This window comes from Stigmatopora argus, chromosome 18, assembly GCF_051989625.1.
Source record: "Stigmatopora argus isolate UIUO_Sarg chromosome 18, RoL_Sarg_1.0, whole genome shotgun sequence".
Lineage (NCBI taxonomy): Eukaryota > Metazoa > Chordata > Actinopteri > Syngnathiformes > Syngnathidae > Stigmatopora > Stigmatopora argus.
This window is the reverse complement of record NC_135404.1, coordinates 5,850,269-5,864,211: the sequence shown is the minus strand read 5'-3', so window position 1 is coordinate 5,864,211 and position 13,943 is coordinate 5,850,269. Positions and strand designations below refer to the sequence as shown.

At 41.1% G+C, this 13,943-nt stretch overlaps 1 protein-coding gene across 2 annotated transcripts in view; it reads right to left on the bottom strand.

Moving 5' to 3' along the window:
- svild (supervillin d) overlaps nucleotides 1-13,943 on the bottom strand; it is a 48,270-nt gene that overhangs the window by 2,960 nt on the left and 31,367 nt on the right. The window contains exons 9-26 of one of the 2 annotated variants that reach the window (XM_077625835.1): nucleotides 9,960-10,107; nucleotides 9,808-9,888; nucleotides 9,650-9,736; nucleotides 9,412-9,589; nucleotides 9,169-9,341; nucleotides 8,939-9,094; nucleotides 8,729-8,865; nucleotides 8,519-8,666; nucleotides 7,468-7,613; nucleotides 7,224-7,399; nucleotides 5,898-6,033; nucleotides 5,534-5,834; nucleotides 4,405-4,559; nucleotides 4,229-4,331; nucleotides 3,016-3,223; nucleotides 2,816-2,949; nucleotides 1,599-1,754; nucleotides 315-458 (exon numbers count right to left, since the gene is read on the bottom strand). In XM_077625835.1, coding sequence (XP_077481961.1) covers nucleotides 315-458; nucleotides 1,599-1,754; nucleotides 2,816-2,949; nucleotides 3,016-3,223; nucleotides 4,229-4,331; nucleotides 4,405-4,559; nucleotides 5,534-5,834; nucleotides 5,898-6,033; nucleotides 7,224-7,399; nucleotides 7,468-7,613; nucleotides 8,519-8,666; nucleotides 8,729-8,865; nucleotides 8,939-9,094; nucleotides 9,169-9,341; nucleotides 9,412-9,589; nucleotides 9,650-9,736; nucleotides 9,808-9,888; nucleotides 9,960-10,107 — 2,767 coding nt within the window. Of the gene's footprint in view, nucleotides 1-314; nucleotides 459-1,598; nucleotides 1,755-2,815; nucleotides 2,950-3,015; nucleotides 3,224-4,228; nucleotides 4,332-4,404; nucleotides 4,560-5,533; nucleotides 6,034-7,223; nucleotides 7,400-7,467; nucleotides 7,614-8,518; nucleotides 8,667-8,728; nucleotides 8,866-8,938; nucleotides 9,095-9,168; nucleotides 9,342-9,411; nucleotides 9,590-9,649; nucleotides 9,737-9,807; nucleotides 9,889-9,959; nucleotides 10,108-13,943 lie in introns of both variants that reach the window. The other variant, XM_077625834.1, reaches the window with a different exon arrangement.

Sequence of the window (13,943 nt, the reverse complement as noted above, 5' to 3'; positions counted from 1 at the left end):
TTTCATTCATTCATCTTAATGGTTTATGCTCAGCAGGGTCACGGGGGTGCTGGATCTTATTCCAGCTAACAATGGGAAGGAGGCGGGATACACCCAGAACTGGTTGCCGGCCAATCACTATGCTGTATTTTTTCAATTCAAATTTCTATAGCTACTATTTAATAATACTATAGTTATGTATTTAAGGATTTCTCAAAGGCTCTGGGAATTTTTGTTAAATATAAATCAAGGTATCAGGGGCTGAATGGGGGAAAAACATTTGGACTGTCTGTAAAAGGGAAGAAAATAAAAGCAGTCATTTGTGTTTAGCTGACCTTTACAATACTGCAGCGCGGTTTCCATGGCGCACTTCCTCTCATTGTCCCAGCGCATCTTGGCCGAGCCCGTGCACTGGTCGTCTTGCGGCCGCCAGCCCTGCCACAGGTACACCTCCATGCGGTTGTCCAGCAGGAACAGCGCTGGAAAGAGTGGAAAACTTCGTCAAGAACCCCGTGCCAAATCTGGCCCGCCGCATCATTTTGTGTGGCCCGGGAAAGTAAATCATGAGTGCCGACTTTCTGTTTTAGGATCAAATTAAAATGAAGAGTATAGATGTATATTAAATTTCCTGATTTTCCCCCTTTTAAATCAATACATGTAATTTTAAATCATTTTTTATGTGTTTTTAGTTCCAAAATCATTTTGTAAAATCTAAAAATATATTTAAAAAAAGCTAAAATAAACATTGTTTTAGATCGATAAAAAACTGAATATTCAGGGCTTTAAATCTAGTTCTTTTAATCCATTTATTTAAAAAAAAAAACTAAATATTATATCTAAAATGGTCCGGCCCACGTGAAATCAAGTTGACGTTGAAGCGGCCCACGAACCAATCCGAGTCTGACACCCTTGGCCTACGGTTTATTCCACAAAGGGCCGCAGTGGCTGCATGATTTCATTCCAACCAAACAAGATGACATATTTTCACTAATCTGCTGTTTTATAAGCGTAATCCAGTCACATGCTTACCTTATCTTCCAGCATATTAACCGCCTCCGCGTATAAGCCGTACCCTTAAAATTGCCTTAAAATCTCTCTCGTATAAGACGGCCTCTGATTCCCAATTTTCACTTCCATATTCATGGTTTTAATAGGGAGTACAAATGTGTTACTTTGAAAGGAAAATCTTAAGAAAAATCATCACACGTTGTATTTCTGAGATACTGTATCAATCGAAAGGATCGTCTGCTGAAATGGAAGGCACAAATTTTTTCACGTTTTATGCACAGTTTACTTTTTTCCTAAATTTCATTCATAGACGTCAAAATTAATTTTGTTCAGCATTTTATCTGTTTATCTTTTCTCTATTATAAAATAAATAACCGTATCAACCGCATTGTCTTGCGTTATGGCATTTCGCCCTTGTCACCTTGCAGTTTCATTCATGTCAAGTCTAATTTGTGCGCATATAAGCCGTACCCTCAATTCAGTCATCCTTTTTTGAGCGACAAATACAGAGTATATGCGAGAAAACACAGTAGCTGGAACAAAAACCAGGACCCAAAGCGGCCCTTGAAGAGCGGTTTGAAGACCCCCTGGCTTACGTTGTTAGCACTTACCAGGCTGTTGCGCCGAGTAGAGGTTTTCTTGAAGGAAGGGCATGGCCATGATGCCCTCCGCCACCCTGGCGGGGTACAAGTGCTCCTCCCCCTCAAACACACCTGAACTGGCGCTCAGTCGGAACAGCCGGGGCGTGAAATTGTACTTGCCGGGGTCTGAATAGCAGTAAATGAGTTTAACACTTTTTGTGACAAGATTACAAAACTCTGCTTTGATTTCATTGGCTGCCATTGACGGTGATTGACGTCCAGTTCATCTGTAGTAGTGGGGAGTGGCCAATAATAAGAGGCCAATGAGTTGATAGTAAATATTATTTTGATATTTTCTTTTCCGTTTGTTTTTTGCATCCCGGGGTTGAGGGTTGGATTCCAGGTCGGCCCTCACTGTGTGGAGTTTGCATGTTCTCCCCGGGTTTGTGTGGGTTTTCTCCGGGTAGTCCGGTTCCTACCATGCAGGGTAAACTGGTTGAACAATCTAAATTGCCGCTAGGTGTGAATGCGAGTGTGAATGGTGCTCTGTCACCTGGTGCCCTGCGATTGGCTGGCCACTAATTCAGATTATCCCCGCCCGTTGTTAGCTGGAATAGGCTCCAGCAACCCCCGCGACCCTTTAGATAAGCGATTCAGAAAAATGAATGAATGAATAAATGTTTTTATAATTTAAAAAAGAATTTTTCAAAATATTTTTCACCTACCCTGCATTTCTTCTTAAATTAAAACATTTAAAAACGTTTAAAAAAAAATTCACCATTTTTTATAAGTAACTGCATAGTATTTTTAATATTAAAAAAATTTAATCTGGAGTATATATGGATATACAGTACAGTAAAAACTGTACATAGGAAGCTTTTTCAATTTTTTGTTAATTATATTTTTAAAATAAAAAACGAGAAGGAAATTTCTCTTGATTTACAAAATCTACTATTATAATCTTATTTTGAATGTTTTAAATGAGGTTAGTAACAGTATGATTTTTTAAAATGTTAACTTGAAATGAATTTAGACCTATACAAACAGCCACAAATTTAAAATGGTAAATACACCTTCTATAAAATTCCTAATTATTTAAAAAAAAACAGTTCCAGTCCAAATGGATTGGACATCTATTGCTGTCAATGACACAAATACATTATCACTCAATACCAGATTTTCCAATTCAAAAGGATTTGAGGTCTTATCACCGTCAATGGTCGAGAGTAAATTAGGTATGCACGAACCTTGAAGCATGCAGTCGTACGACTTCCTATCCCTCAAGCCCAAAACCTTCTTGAATTCCTCAGGCTCGCTTCCTTCAGCCACCTTCTCGACTTTCACATCGTCGTCGGCGCTCAGCCCCAACTCCGACGGACACCTTGAAGAGATCGTAGACGTGGTCGCTTTGCCCTATGGAAGCGCGGGTGCCCTCCAAGTGTCTTACCCTCGGATCAGTCGCTCTACGGCCCTTTCGGCTACCTGCGTGGCGCCGAGCTGCGCTTTGCAGCCGTGCCACACATAGAGACGGCGTTCCCCGGAGTGGAGCAGCACGAGGACACCACGCGAGCGCAGGCTAGCGCCTTGGCACTCCACCTCCACCAGCGTGGCCTCAGCTTCCAATTCGCCGCGGACGCAGAACATCTTCCAACCCCCTGGGGAAAGGCAAAAATGGGTAATCTGACAACGTCTAGCATTTCTAGTTACACCATTCCAAACACAAAATATTCCCAAAACTATTTTTATTGCATGCAGGGCAGTACTTTGCTTCCCTCATTTGACATGTAGTTGTAGTATCAGTGTTGCCTGCATGAATTGTACAATGGCAATAACAAAAATATATAGATACATGATTTAATATAACATGAATAATAATGACGGATCAATTTAAAAAAATCTGGCTGAGTGGTTAGGGCGTCGGGCACACAGTTTTGGGGTCATGGGTTCGATCCCAGGTTGGTCCTCACTGTGTGGAGTTTGCATGTTCTCCTCAGGCGTGAGTGGGTTTTCTATGGGTACTCCGATTTCCTCCCAGATGACAAAAACATGCATGGTAGGCTGGTTGAACACTAAATAGCCAAGAGGTATGAGTGTGAGTGCGAATGGTTGTCGTTTGTCTCTTTGTGCCCTGTGATTGGCTGGCCACCGATTCAGGGTGTCCCTCACCTGGTGTCTGTAGTTAGCTGGGATATGTTCCAGCACCCCGTGAGAACATTGTGAGGATAAGCGGTTCAAAAAATGAATGAATGAATATATAAAACCAATAAAAAACAAACACAAATTAAAAAATAATCATTAATAAAACAATTGAAATGATTCTAAATATAATATCGATTCTAATGTCATTTTTATAATGATTATCTATATTGTTTATTTTTGCTTAATTATACAGCCGCTTTTTTTAGGATTAGTTTGTTGTATTTTACCAAATCAGAAATGACATTCAGTTCACAAAACCATGTATTGTGGGTCCTAAAATGACAATGTAATTAGAACTAAGAAAATGCTGCCATTGGAAAGCAATAGAGCCAAACTGGAAGGTGTTAGAAAAATGAATGTAATTGTTCAACCTAATCAAAATGGTTCCTTTTTAAAGCCACTAAACTTTGTCAAAAGTAGGCCAAATTTTATCAATCCGCCCAGTGCGGTGTTTTTCTTACCTGAATTTTTGAGCGAGTCATCTCGACTTCCCTTATGGATGATCAAAGCACCTTGGAAAAGCTGCAGAAAGCACGGAGGTTCTTTCCCTTGACTCACCAACACCTGCCATCAAGCGCATTTCATAAGTTGCTTTATTCATTTATTAATTTTACCATATTCAAACTTTTTAACGCACTTGCGCGCCCCTGAAGTTGCCCAACTCCACCGTCTTGAGTGCCGAAGTTCCCTTCTCGCTGACGCTGGAGTGAAGGCCCTGCCAGAAGAAGCAAGCAGTCCTCTCCCGTCCCGCCACACCGGCACTTAGCTCTCCTGGTTTTTGGCGTTTTCCAACTATAAAAACACAAAATTTAAATCACACACAGGGGCTTTTGGACAAAAAAAAATGAAAGAGATTTGCAAATTGTATCTAGAACCACTTTATCTGATTCCCATCATTCACATAGAAAAAATAATCACAAAATAATGTTAAACAACATTTGTATTCAGTTTTTGGCTAAAACATTCATTCATTCATTCACCTTTACACTTGCACCAAGATTTGATGAAAACACTCATTTACAATTGTTTCCATCAGATCAACAAAAAAAAAATCAATTGGTGGTCTTTAATTTTTGCCTCCACTGCATATTGCCAGCATCTACAAATCCTGGTGCCTTAGAAGGCTTCCACCACTTTAAGGTGCTGTCCTCTGGATGGCGCTACAAAGCCATAACAGCCAAGACAAACAGACTCAAGGACAGTTTCTTCCCAAGAGCTGACCATCCTCAACTCGAGTTCTGCACCTAGAACCTAATACTTACCTACCACTTACCCATGTTGACTACTACTTATACTACATATTTATTATGTTGACCACTTATTCATCTATAACTATTTATTGATTATTTATTTATCATCACTTTATATTGATTATCTATGTGTCCTGGACTTCAGATGGAACAAGACCGCTCTGCTCTGCTGATCTCACTTGGAGTACTTTTTATTTATTTATTACTTATTGATGATTTATTTGTCTGTTTGTTTGTTGTTGTTATTTATGCACTACGTGGTGAAAGCTTAAAATCTCATTACACATGTATAATGACAATAAAAGCATTCAATTCAATTTTGAAAACCCTCAATTTGGAGGATGTTGCACACTGCTCCAAAATAAATAATTCCAAACATTCCAATTTACATCTGGAGTCACAAAGCCTGGTGTTTTGCAACCATGACTAACAGGGTGCAAAACTTTTGCAAAAAGGTCAATTTCCCCCGCAAAATGTAATTTCCTAGTTGTACTTCGACGTATTTGTCATTCTTACCGAGTGTGGTGATGGAGTACTTCCATCGGATGATGTAAGCGTCTCCTTCGTGGAGCTGTCCCAGGCTCTCCCGGGGCAACTCCTCCTCCCCGTACTCCTTAATATGCCAGGCGTCCACGGCCAGCATGGACAACTCCGCCTGCCTGCCATCCTCTGTCCTCACCACGCCGTGGCCCCGCTGGACGTCCACGCCCTCCAAGACCGTCTGGACCATCGGCGGCTCGTTGTCCAGCAACGTGTTTGCGTCGCACGGCTGGAGTTCCAGGTCAGGCAGGGGCCCGGCATAGGAGCGGATCGGACTCTGAGCAGACAGATGCAAGTTATTCTTCACCGTTTGAAAGAGTTGAAGGAAATTCTCGCTCACTTTGAGTTCCTCCGTGGGAGACGCTTCCTCCTTCTTCCTCTCGGCCCAGTCCAGGAACTTCTCTCTGAACAGAGCCGTCTCGTTGTGTTCTGACAACCGCCCGAACAAAGTCCAGCTTGGGCGACCTTCACCTTGCCTGAACAGTAGTTGAATAATAAGGTTGTGTTTAGAAGGCACATTGGATTCCTCCTCAAATACGACATTTAGGGATGATTGTTCACTCTATTTCATGAGTGTCCAAACCGCAGTGGGTGCAGGTTTTCAATCCAACCGAAGAAGACGATACATTTTCACCAATCTGATGTCTTCTAAGTGTAATCAGTTGATTGCCGTCAGCTACTGCTGGCTTCAGAAGAAACCTCATTGGTTAAACTGTCTCTGCTGGATCAATTGGAACAAAAATTTGCACCCACTGCAGTTCTTTGCGGAATAGTTTGGAAAACCCTGCACTATTTTTAAGTGTCCAAATTGGATCTGGGCCTGCTCAGACTGAGAAGGGGTATCAAACTACCGTATGTGGTTCCAATGGTCTCACAAAAAATGGGATTCCTGTGTTTTGTGATTGCTTACACTACAAAGGAGCCCCCCACTTTCAATCTGGATGGGCTAAAAATCTGGATGCCAGACTAAACAATGCCCAAATCACATTTATTCTGCTGTGGTACTGCAATACCACTAATAAATAACAATACTCTTGTCACGATACGAAAATGTTTAACTGGATATCTCTTAAAACTAAATTAAACTCATCAAATGAGTTTTCATTAGTTGACATCCACTCCATTTGAAGTAAAAGGATGCCAGCGGACCAATGAGATAAGAAATGCAAATACAAAAGTATCCTTCATTACTATAAGAAGTGTAAAATAGAATTGATCCCATGACAAGACCATTATAAACCCAAATAAATAGCTGAGAATTGTTACGTCCACGGGAGACGTCGTGGCGAGGTAGGAGGGATAAGGACCCAATCGCGGGGAAGCAGGTGAGGACGAGGTAAATTGTGCTCATAACCAAAACTTTAATAACTTAGGAGGGACCGTACAAAATAACAAGGACTAGGGACTAGGGAAAACACGTGGAATCGAGGAGCAAGGTAGCATGGCTGCATGGTAAGGGAATTTACGCAGATGATCCGACAATGACACTAAACTCAGTGGGGTTTAAATACACAAATCAGGGACTAGTTATGAATCATGCGCAGCTGCGCGAACACAACGGCAAGGCAGGAGAGACAAACGAGAGTGGGAAAACCAATAGCAGGTTGCTCCTAACAAGAATTGATACTTTTCCAAATAAATACTTTTTTGATAATCCTTCACTCACTGTGGCACGTCACTACTTGAGCAGGAGGGATCCAAAGGGTTGACCCTGCAGTCGCTGTAGTCGTAGCTGCCACTGTAAAGCTGTTTGCCCAGTTTGACTGCAACTTTTCTGTCCGCCAAAGGCACATCCTTGCCGGTCCAGACGTACACCTCACCGCCAAAATCAAACACCAATACCTGCAGAAACAATAATGAGTACCCGTCTATAAAAACAAAAAAGACATCGAGAGCTTCCTTTTACATACCTCTTGTGAACTGAGCAAACTGACACTCGGAATGGATGCCCATGCATCTTCATGGGGCACCAGTTTATCTCCCTGGAGTTTGTAGACCCCGATGGAATCCATCACGCCGCTCTCGTACAGCTCGTCCTCCTCTGGCTCGCCTGCCCCTGGAATTCATCCAAAGCGAAGGGAGAGTAGTGAGCATATGTGTAGAGCTGCAGGGGGGCAACAAGTCTGACGAGTCACTGGGTCAGGAAGGCCAGCGTGAAGCCAAAATGCTAAGAACTGATAATATCCACAAGGGTAGGAGTAAACTCACAAATGCGTAAGTCATTAGTCAGTCTTAAGGATTGAGCAAGTCAAATTCCTACTTGGGTTTAAGCAACTCATTACTTGGAGTTAGTCACAGTTTAAAACATACCTCTCCATGTTATGAATTAAACTGGATGACATGACAGTAGATTAATACAGGATTAGTTAGAAATAGCAAAAATGCAAAACTAATGTTTTCTTGTTATTTATTCAGTTAGTATATTTTGTGAGGGGGAAATAGGCGTGCACACGAGAAGGCTAATGTGCATGAAATTCTAATTCTTATCTTGATCAATCAATCGAGAGGTCGTAATTTGAACGTTTGTTTTTTATTTTTAAACATTGCTGAGACATTGAGGTGTGTTGCTGAGGTACTTCATTCAGTTAAGTTTTTATTATAATTGGAAAATTTAAATTAACTTTTCACTGTAAAAAACCCCCAATCCAAAACAATAGTTAATAAGTAGTAAGAGTAATAAACAAAAAGTGCTGGTGCAAAGCAATTGCAACAGTGCTTTAAAACTAATCGCAATAAATACATTGGAGGGAAAGGTAACCGAGGGGTTTCCAGCAGGTGTACATCCTGACCTCTAGTGACCCCCCAGTGACGGATTTCCGTCGCTATGACAGAAAACTGTAATCCTTGCACACTTTATCTTGTACATATCTGACACATTCCGACCTGTGGAACAACCAGCCGAAAAATTCTTCATCCGAGTCAGGCATAAGTCCGACTCAGGTCAAGTCATGTGACTCATACCTTCATATGGACTTTTCCCTCCAAGCAGAGTCCAGAACTCTTTGGCCCACTTGCTGTCAGTGTTGATACCCTCCTCCAGCACCGTCACTTGGCAGGCTTTGCATCCGAGGTCCCGCTTGGCCTGGACAAAGGATGCCATCTCCGACGCCTGCCGGCCACAGTGTCAACTGACCCCGTCAATGAAAACCTTTCTGCGACGAGTTACCGTACCTTAGCTTTCTCGATGACGTTAGCGAACTCGCCGCTCCACATGAAACAATGCTTCGGGGTGATAAGCAGGAAGCAGTCGCCACTGTTAAGGGATTTGGACGTGGGTTCCACCAGTCGCACTTGTATGTGCCTTCGGCCTGCGGGAACAAAAATAACATTCTACGAGAACGAAGATGGGCAAACCGGGAATGAACGGAACAAAAGGCGGACCTTTAACTCGTATCAGCATGAGCTTTTTGAAGGGCAGCGCGCTGTTGTTGGTTACCACGTCGGTGGACTTGACGCTGCGTAGGTTGACCTTGCGGAAGTTCTCCTTGCTAGCCAAGCCGGCCAACGCCACATCAGCCAGGTTGGAGTGTTTGGCCACTAGGACACACGGTCAAAGCTGTTCTAAAACCGGTCACGTCATGGGCACGAGTACTTGGAAGTACGTCACTTACTGCGTTCTACTTGGATCCTCTTGGTCTCCAGTTTGGCTATGTTTAGCCTCTGTTCGGTGTAGGCCTGTCGAAGGTCGTTGCGTGCAGCCAACGCTCTCAAAGGGTTTCTGGAACCCTGATTCCTCCTGTTTGGTCGCACCGCGAGCTTATGCTTGGCCACGGATGAAGTGAGTCTGAGGAAGAAAGTTTTATTTGTTATTGGATTCCGGTTTTAGTTCAGTTTCACATTAGAAATGGACCCACTTGGGTGTGTTGGCCAGGATCTGGCTCAAGTCCTCCTCGGTCATCACCACATCTTGGAACACTGAGGGTGACACGGATTTGTAGAAGTTGCCGAAGGTTTCCTCGTCATCCAAGGTCATCACTTCTTTCTCTGCCTCTGCTGTCACTTCGATGGTGGACGTCTTGGCTTTGCTCACCCCTTAAAGAATGTATGACGTCAATCTCGCTTATGGGATCGAATCGAATTGGAAAACCCTACCTTTGCTGTGTAGTTTGTCAAGAAAAGACTCGAGTTTGTCAAGCCGGTTGTCTCCTTCCACCTTGATATCAGTTCTACTGGAGATTTCTTCAGAGCAGAGGTATGATATGTTTTCAAGATCTTTATGAGATTTGCATGAGAAGAAGAGTGTTGATTACCTTCTAGAGGCTTTACAGGAGTGGCATCCAACTTCTTTGGGGTATGACGGGACTCCCCCTTCCCCACGTCTGATACAAGACCTGGTAAACCCCAATGGTCAATAAAAATACTGGTTTAGCATCATCTTGTTGCCTGACTGGCGCTATGTCACCTTTCTTGGCCATGCGTCCGGCGACGGTGAATTGAATGGAATCGTTAGCTGCTCCTTTGCCTTTTCCCTTCCACTGCTCTTCTTTGTCCTTGAGGACCTTCATTCTGTCAGCCAGGGACACCTTGGGCGAGGCATCCACACTAGATTTCTGTTAAAATGGTTTTGGGGGTGGTGTAGGAGGATTTAATTAAAATCACTTATGGAAACAAAACCGGTCTTGTTCAAAGAAAAATTTGAACGTCTAAGTCTGGTCTTGGGCTTGATTCCCAATAGACTCCGTCTTGATTTTGAGTCCAAAAATCTGGATTTGAATTTAGATGAATGATTTCAGGCTGTTCCTTGTTTTGAACACATCACTATTACAAATACAAAATTAGCATATTGTTTAGACTATAAATGACATCTGAATACAGGTTGCAGGGTAGGCGAACTATGAAAAAAAGTACAATTTATAGTCCAGAAACTGCAGTAAGTGAATTATTATAACACAACAAAGCAGCTACCGGTGTGAGGAATTGCTTAATTTGTGAAAAACTTCTAACCGGGGAAATGTTACACCACTATTACAAATACCCAGTTCAGTTTCTTAATACTATTGTGGCCTTCCAAAAACAACAGTGTTCATTTCAAGCATCTCATGAGGAATGCTGCGGATGGCCGCAATCCCCGCAGGCGTTTTATGCCGTTTCTGCACCTGCACTACTAAACAGTCATTTATCACGACTCCCGACTGGACTCCCGTAGCGCCGTTGTGCTAACAAATAATCCAGTTATCCACCTTTTTAAATACACTTACAGGCAAATACAACTTTATTTTTTCCACTAAGACAAAATCGCAGATGGAGTGAACCTTTACCAACATGCCACATGACTGTAATTGAACTGTTCTTACATTACAGAATGTGAATTGATTTATTGATGGAAGTGACATTAATGAAAGACGTTTGCTGGCGTACAACTTGTAAACCATCTTTAGCATATAACGTGCCAGACGAGCCGAGTTAAGCATATACAGATGTCTGCATTTCTTCCAATGGGGGAAAAAAAAATCTGCGGTGAACAGCAGCCAAGTCGATGTCAATGTGGCATTAGATTAGGGTACGTTTCACCACAGAAAAATTAGCCGAGTTTGTCGATCTGACGTTAAATGGATGTATATGTCTACTTGGCTTACTAAAAGACGTTGTCGGAGGGAAACCAATTGCATAATTTTGCTTTTAATTCACTGGCTCTCAATTAATGGGGAGTAACGATTTTAGTACATTTCTAAAAACACTTGTGCTATAATAATGCTAATAAAAACAGAATACAAAAATGAATGCTCACTTAAGATAAATAGAGACCATTTGGAGTTTTATATTTATTCAACCCCAATTTAAAAAACAGAATATTTTCTGTTCTGTTTTTTTATTTTATTCAGTTTTATACAAAAGTAAAAAAAAACTGTTTTTAGAAAAATTGTAAAAAACAACAACAATATCTATCAATGACATATTGCCGGCTATTGATATAAATGTCCCAAAACCAACAAGAAGTGACCTGGAAATACCCCAAAATCTATCAGAAGCAAGCTGGAAAATCCCTAAATTTAACAGAAAATTATACAAAATGTACAGTAAGTGAAACAAAGTTAGATTAGAACTTTATTTCATCCCGTATTTGGGAAATTTCCTTGGTTGCAGTAGCAATACAGACACAGAAGACATTGTAGACCTAGGTAAAAAATTAATTGCCTACCATGGACAACAATATGCATCCATTTAATCTAAACTGGGAAAGCCTCAGTCAAAAATGGGATTTGATGTCTATGAATCCCTACAAAGGGTTGATACTTTAAAAATAACTCGGATCAGACAGATTTCCAGACAAATGGATTGGCGTGTTATCACCAAATGTGACCGGCATGCTAAACTTTCAAGAACAAAATATTTGCACTCTTAACCTGATGTAGACGATAGAAGATGACAGAGTGAGTGAGTGTGTATTTGCAGCTGGAAGGTCAAAAGTTACATTTTGGCAGCCATCAGCAAGTCACAATATATATTTACCGTTTCCGTGCGTAAGCCACCTGACCTCCGCTCATTAATTTCTGATAAGCCGCCATTAATGTGGCTTCCATCCGCCGCACGGGTCATTCAATAAATCGGCTTTAGAAACACTGAAAAAATGCTCCAGCGTGATCTGATATGATGTTAAAATGCTGCCATGGCAAAAAAAGGTAAAAGTAGAAACAGATTTTTGGGACGGCTGCCAAACATGTTGCATTGCGGCGCATACGGTTAGCACACACTTGACCTTCGCATCAAAGTGAGTCATTCTTGCTGTTGTGAGCACTTTCTGCATGAAAAGCATATTTGAGAAATCTCGGCCTTTTGTACGGTTTTGATGAGCTTTGCAGCCACATGACGTCCACCGCAAGGTTCTCACAGAGTGGCAAAACGGATCTCTGGAGCCAATCAAAAGGGGGAAATCCACCATAATCCTGAAAAGGACCCCAGAGAGTGGACCAAAAAGCTTCACTCTCCCACAGGAAAGAATCTTTCATAATTGCGGGCCTTTCTGGTGGGACTCAGCACTCAATGAGTTAAGGTGGTCATGACACCAGTACTCATCCAAAGTATTTTTTTCTTTTTAGGCAGCAACTTGTATGTATTTTATTGCGCAAAAAGAGGGAGTAGCATTTTAACATGGGAAACTGCGTATCGTGAGTTGACTCATTTTGAGCTCAATCCAATTCAGTTAAAGATGAGAAATCCAAATGATTTGGGATTACATGTGTGTTCATTCGGAAAAAAGGTGAGTTAAGTATGGAACTCTATTGGCATACATTGACCAGCCATTTGTTTTTTTAAATTGATTGTGAGTTAAATATAAAAAAATGCAATTTATTTGCAATCATGAGTTAAGAATGTGGTAAAAATAATCTAATAGTAAATTTTAAAAAAGATTTACGTTAACAATAAAAACAAAGGTGTGTTTAATTTTGAGTTGCTACGGGTAAATGCGATTAATCACGATTAAAACTTTGATTGACAGCCCGATTTTTCCTGGGCAAATCCAATTCAGTTATAGATGAGAAATCCAAATGATTTGGGATTACATATGTGTTAATTCGGAAAAAAGGCGAGTTAAGTATTGCATAAATTGACCAGCTATTTGGTTTTTTAAATTGATTGCGAGTTAAATATAAAATAAAAAAATGCAATTTATTTGCGATTAATTATGAGTTAAGAATGTGGTAAAAATAATGTAATAGTAAATTTAACAAAAAGATTTGCGTTAACAATAAAAACAAAGGTGCGTTTAATTTCGAGTTGGCTACAGGTAAATGCGATTAATCACGATATTGTTGGGGTTATTCTGGGATATTATTATATATGTGCGCATTAATCATTATGTATGTGTGGAATATTCATCATTATATGTATGTGTGGAATACTAATCATTATAAGCATATGTGAAACATTAATCATTATAAGCAGACGAAAGCTCAGTATAATGTTTACCAAGGACACTTCCCCCTGCAGCTGGCCCCGAGGACATTTAATTGTTTTGCCCTATTCAGAGGACTATTGACCTGACAGATCACCCAGTCCCGGGCCGAGGACTGTTGATCTGAGTTCGCAATGAAGATCTGTGAAGGACTCTTAAATTGCTTTGACTTGGATTCCGGAGCAGATGGCGATAAACGAATCAACTTCCGAAAATACTCGCATATTGTTTTAAAATAGTGTTGCTCGTTTCACTTTTTATGGAAATTGTTTTGCTTGTGCAAATTCTTACGCAGTTGTTTTTGGTTTCCGACCTAATATGCAATTGTTGTTGCAGTTGTTTTATGACCTTAATTGTGTTATTCGGTTAGCTTGTGCAATTGTTTGAATAAGATAACACTGGAGATGTGCCCGATGCCTTATTGTTTTGATTCGATGTCTTAAATGGGCAGGAGAGAATTAGGTCCTTTAGAATAATCCGTGACGGGGACGA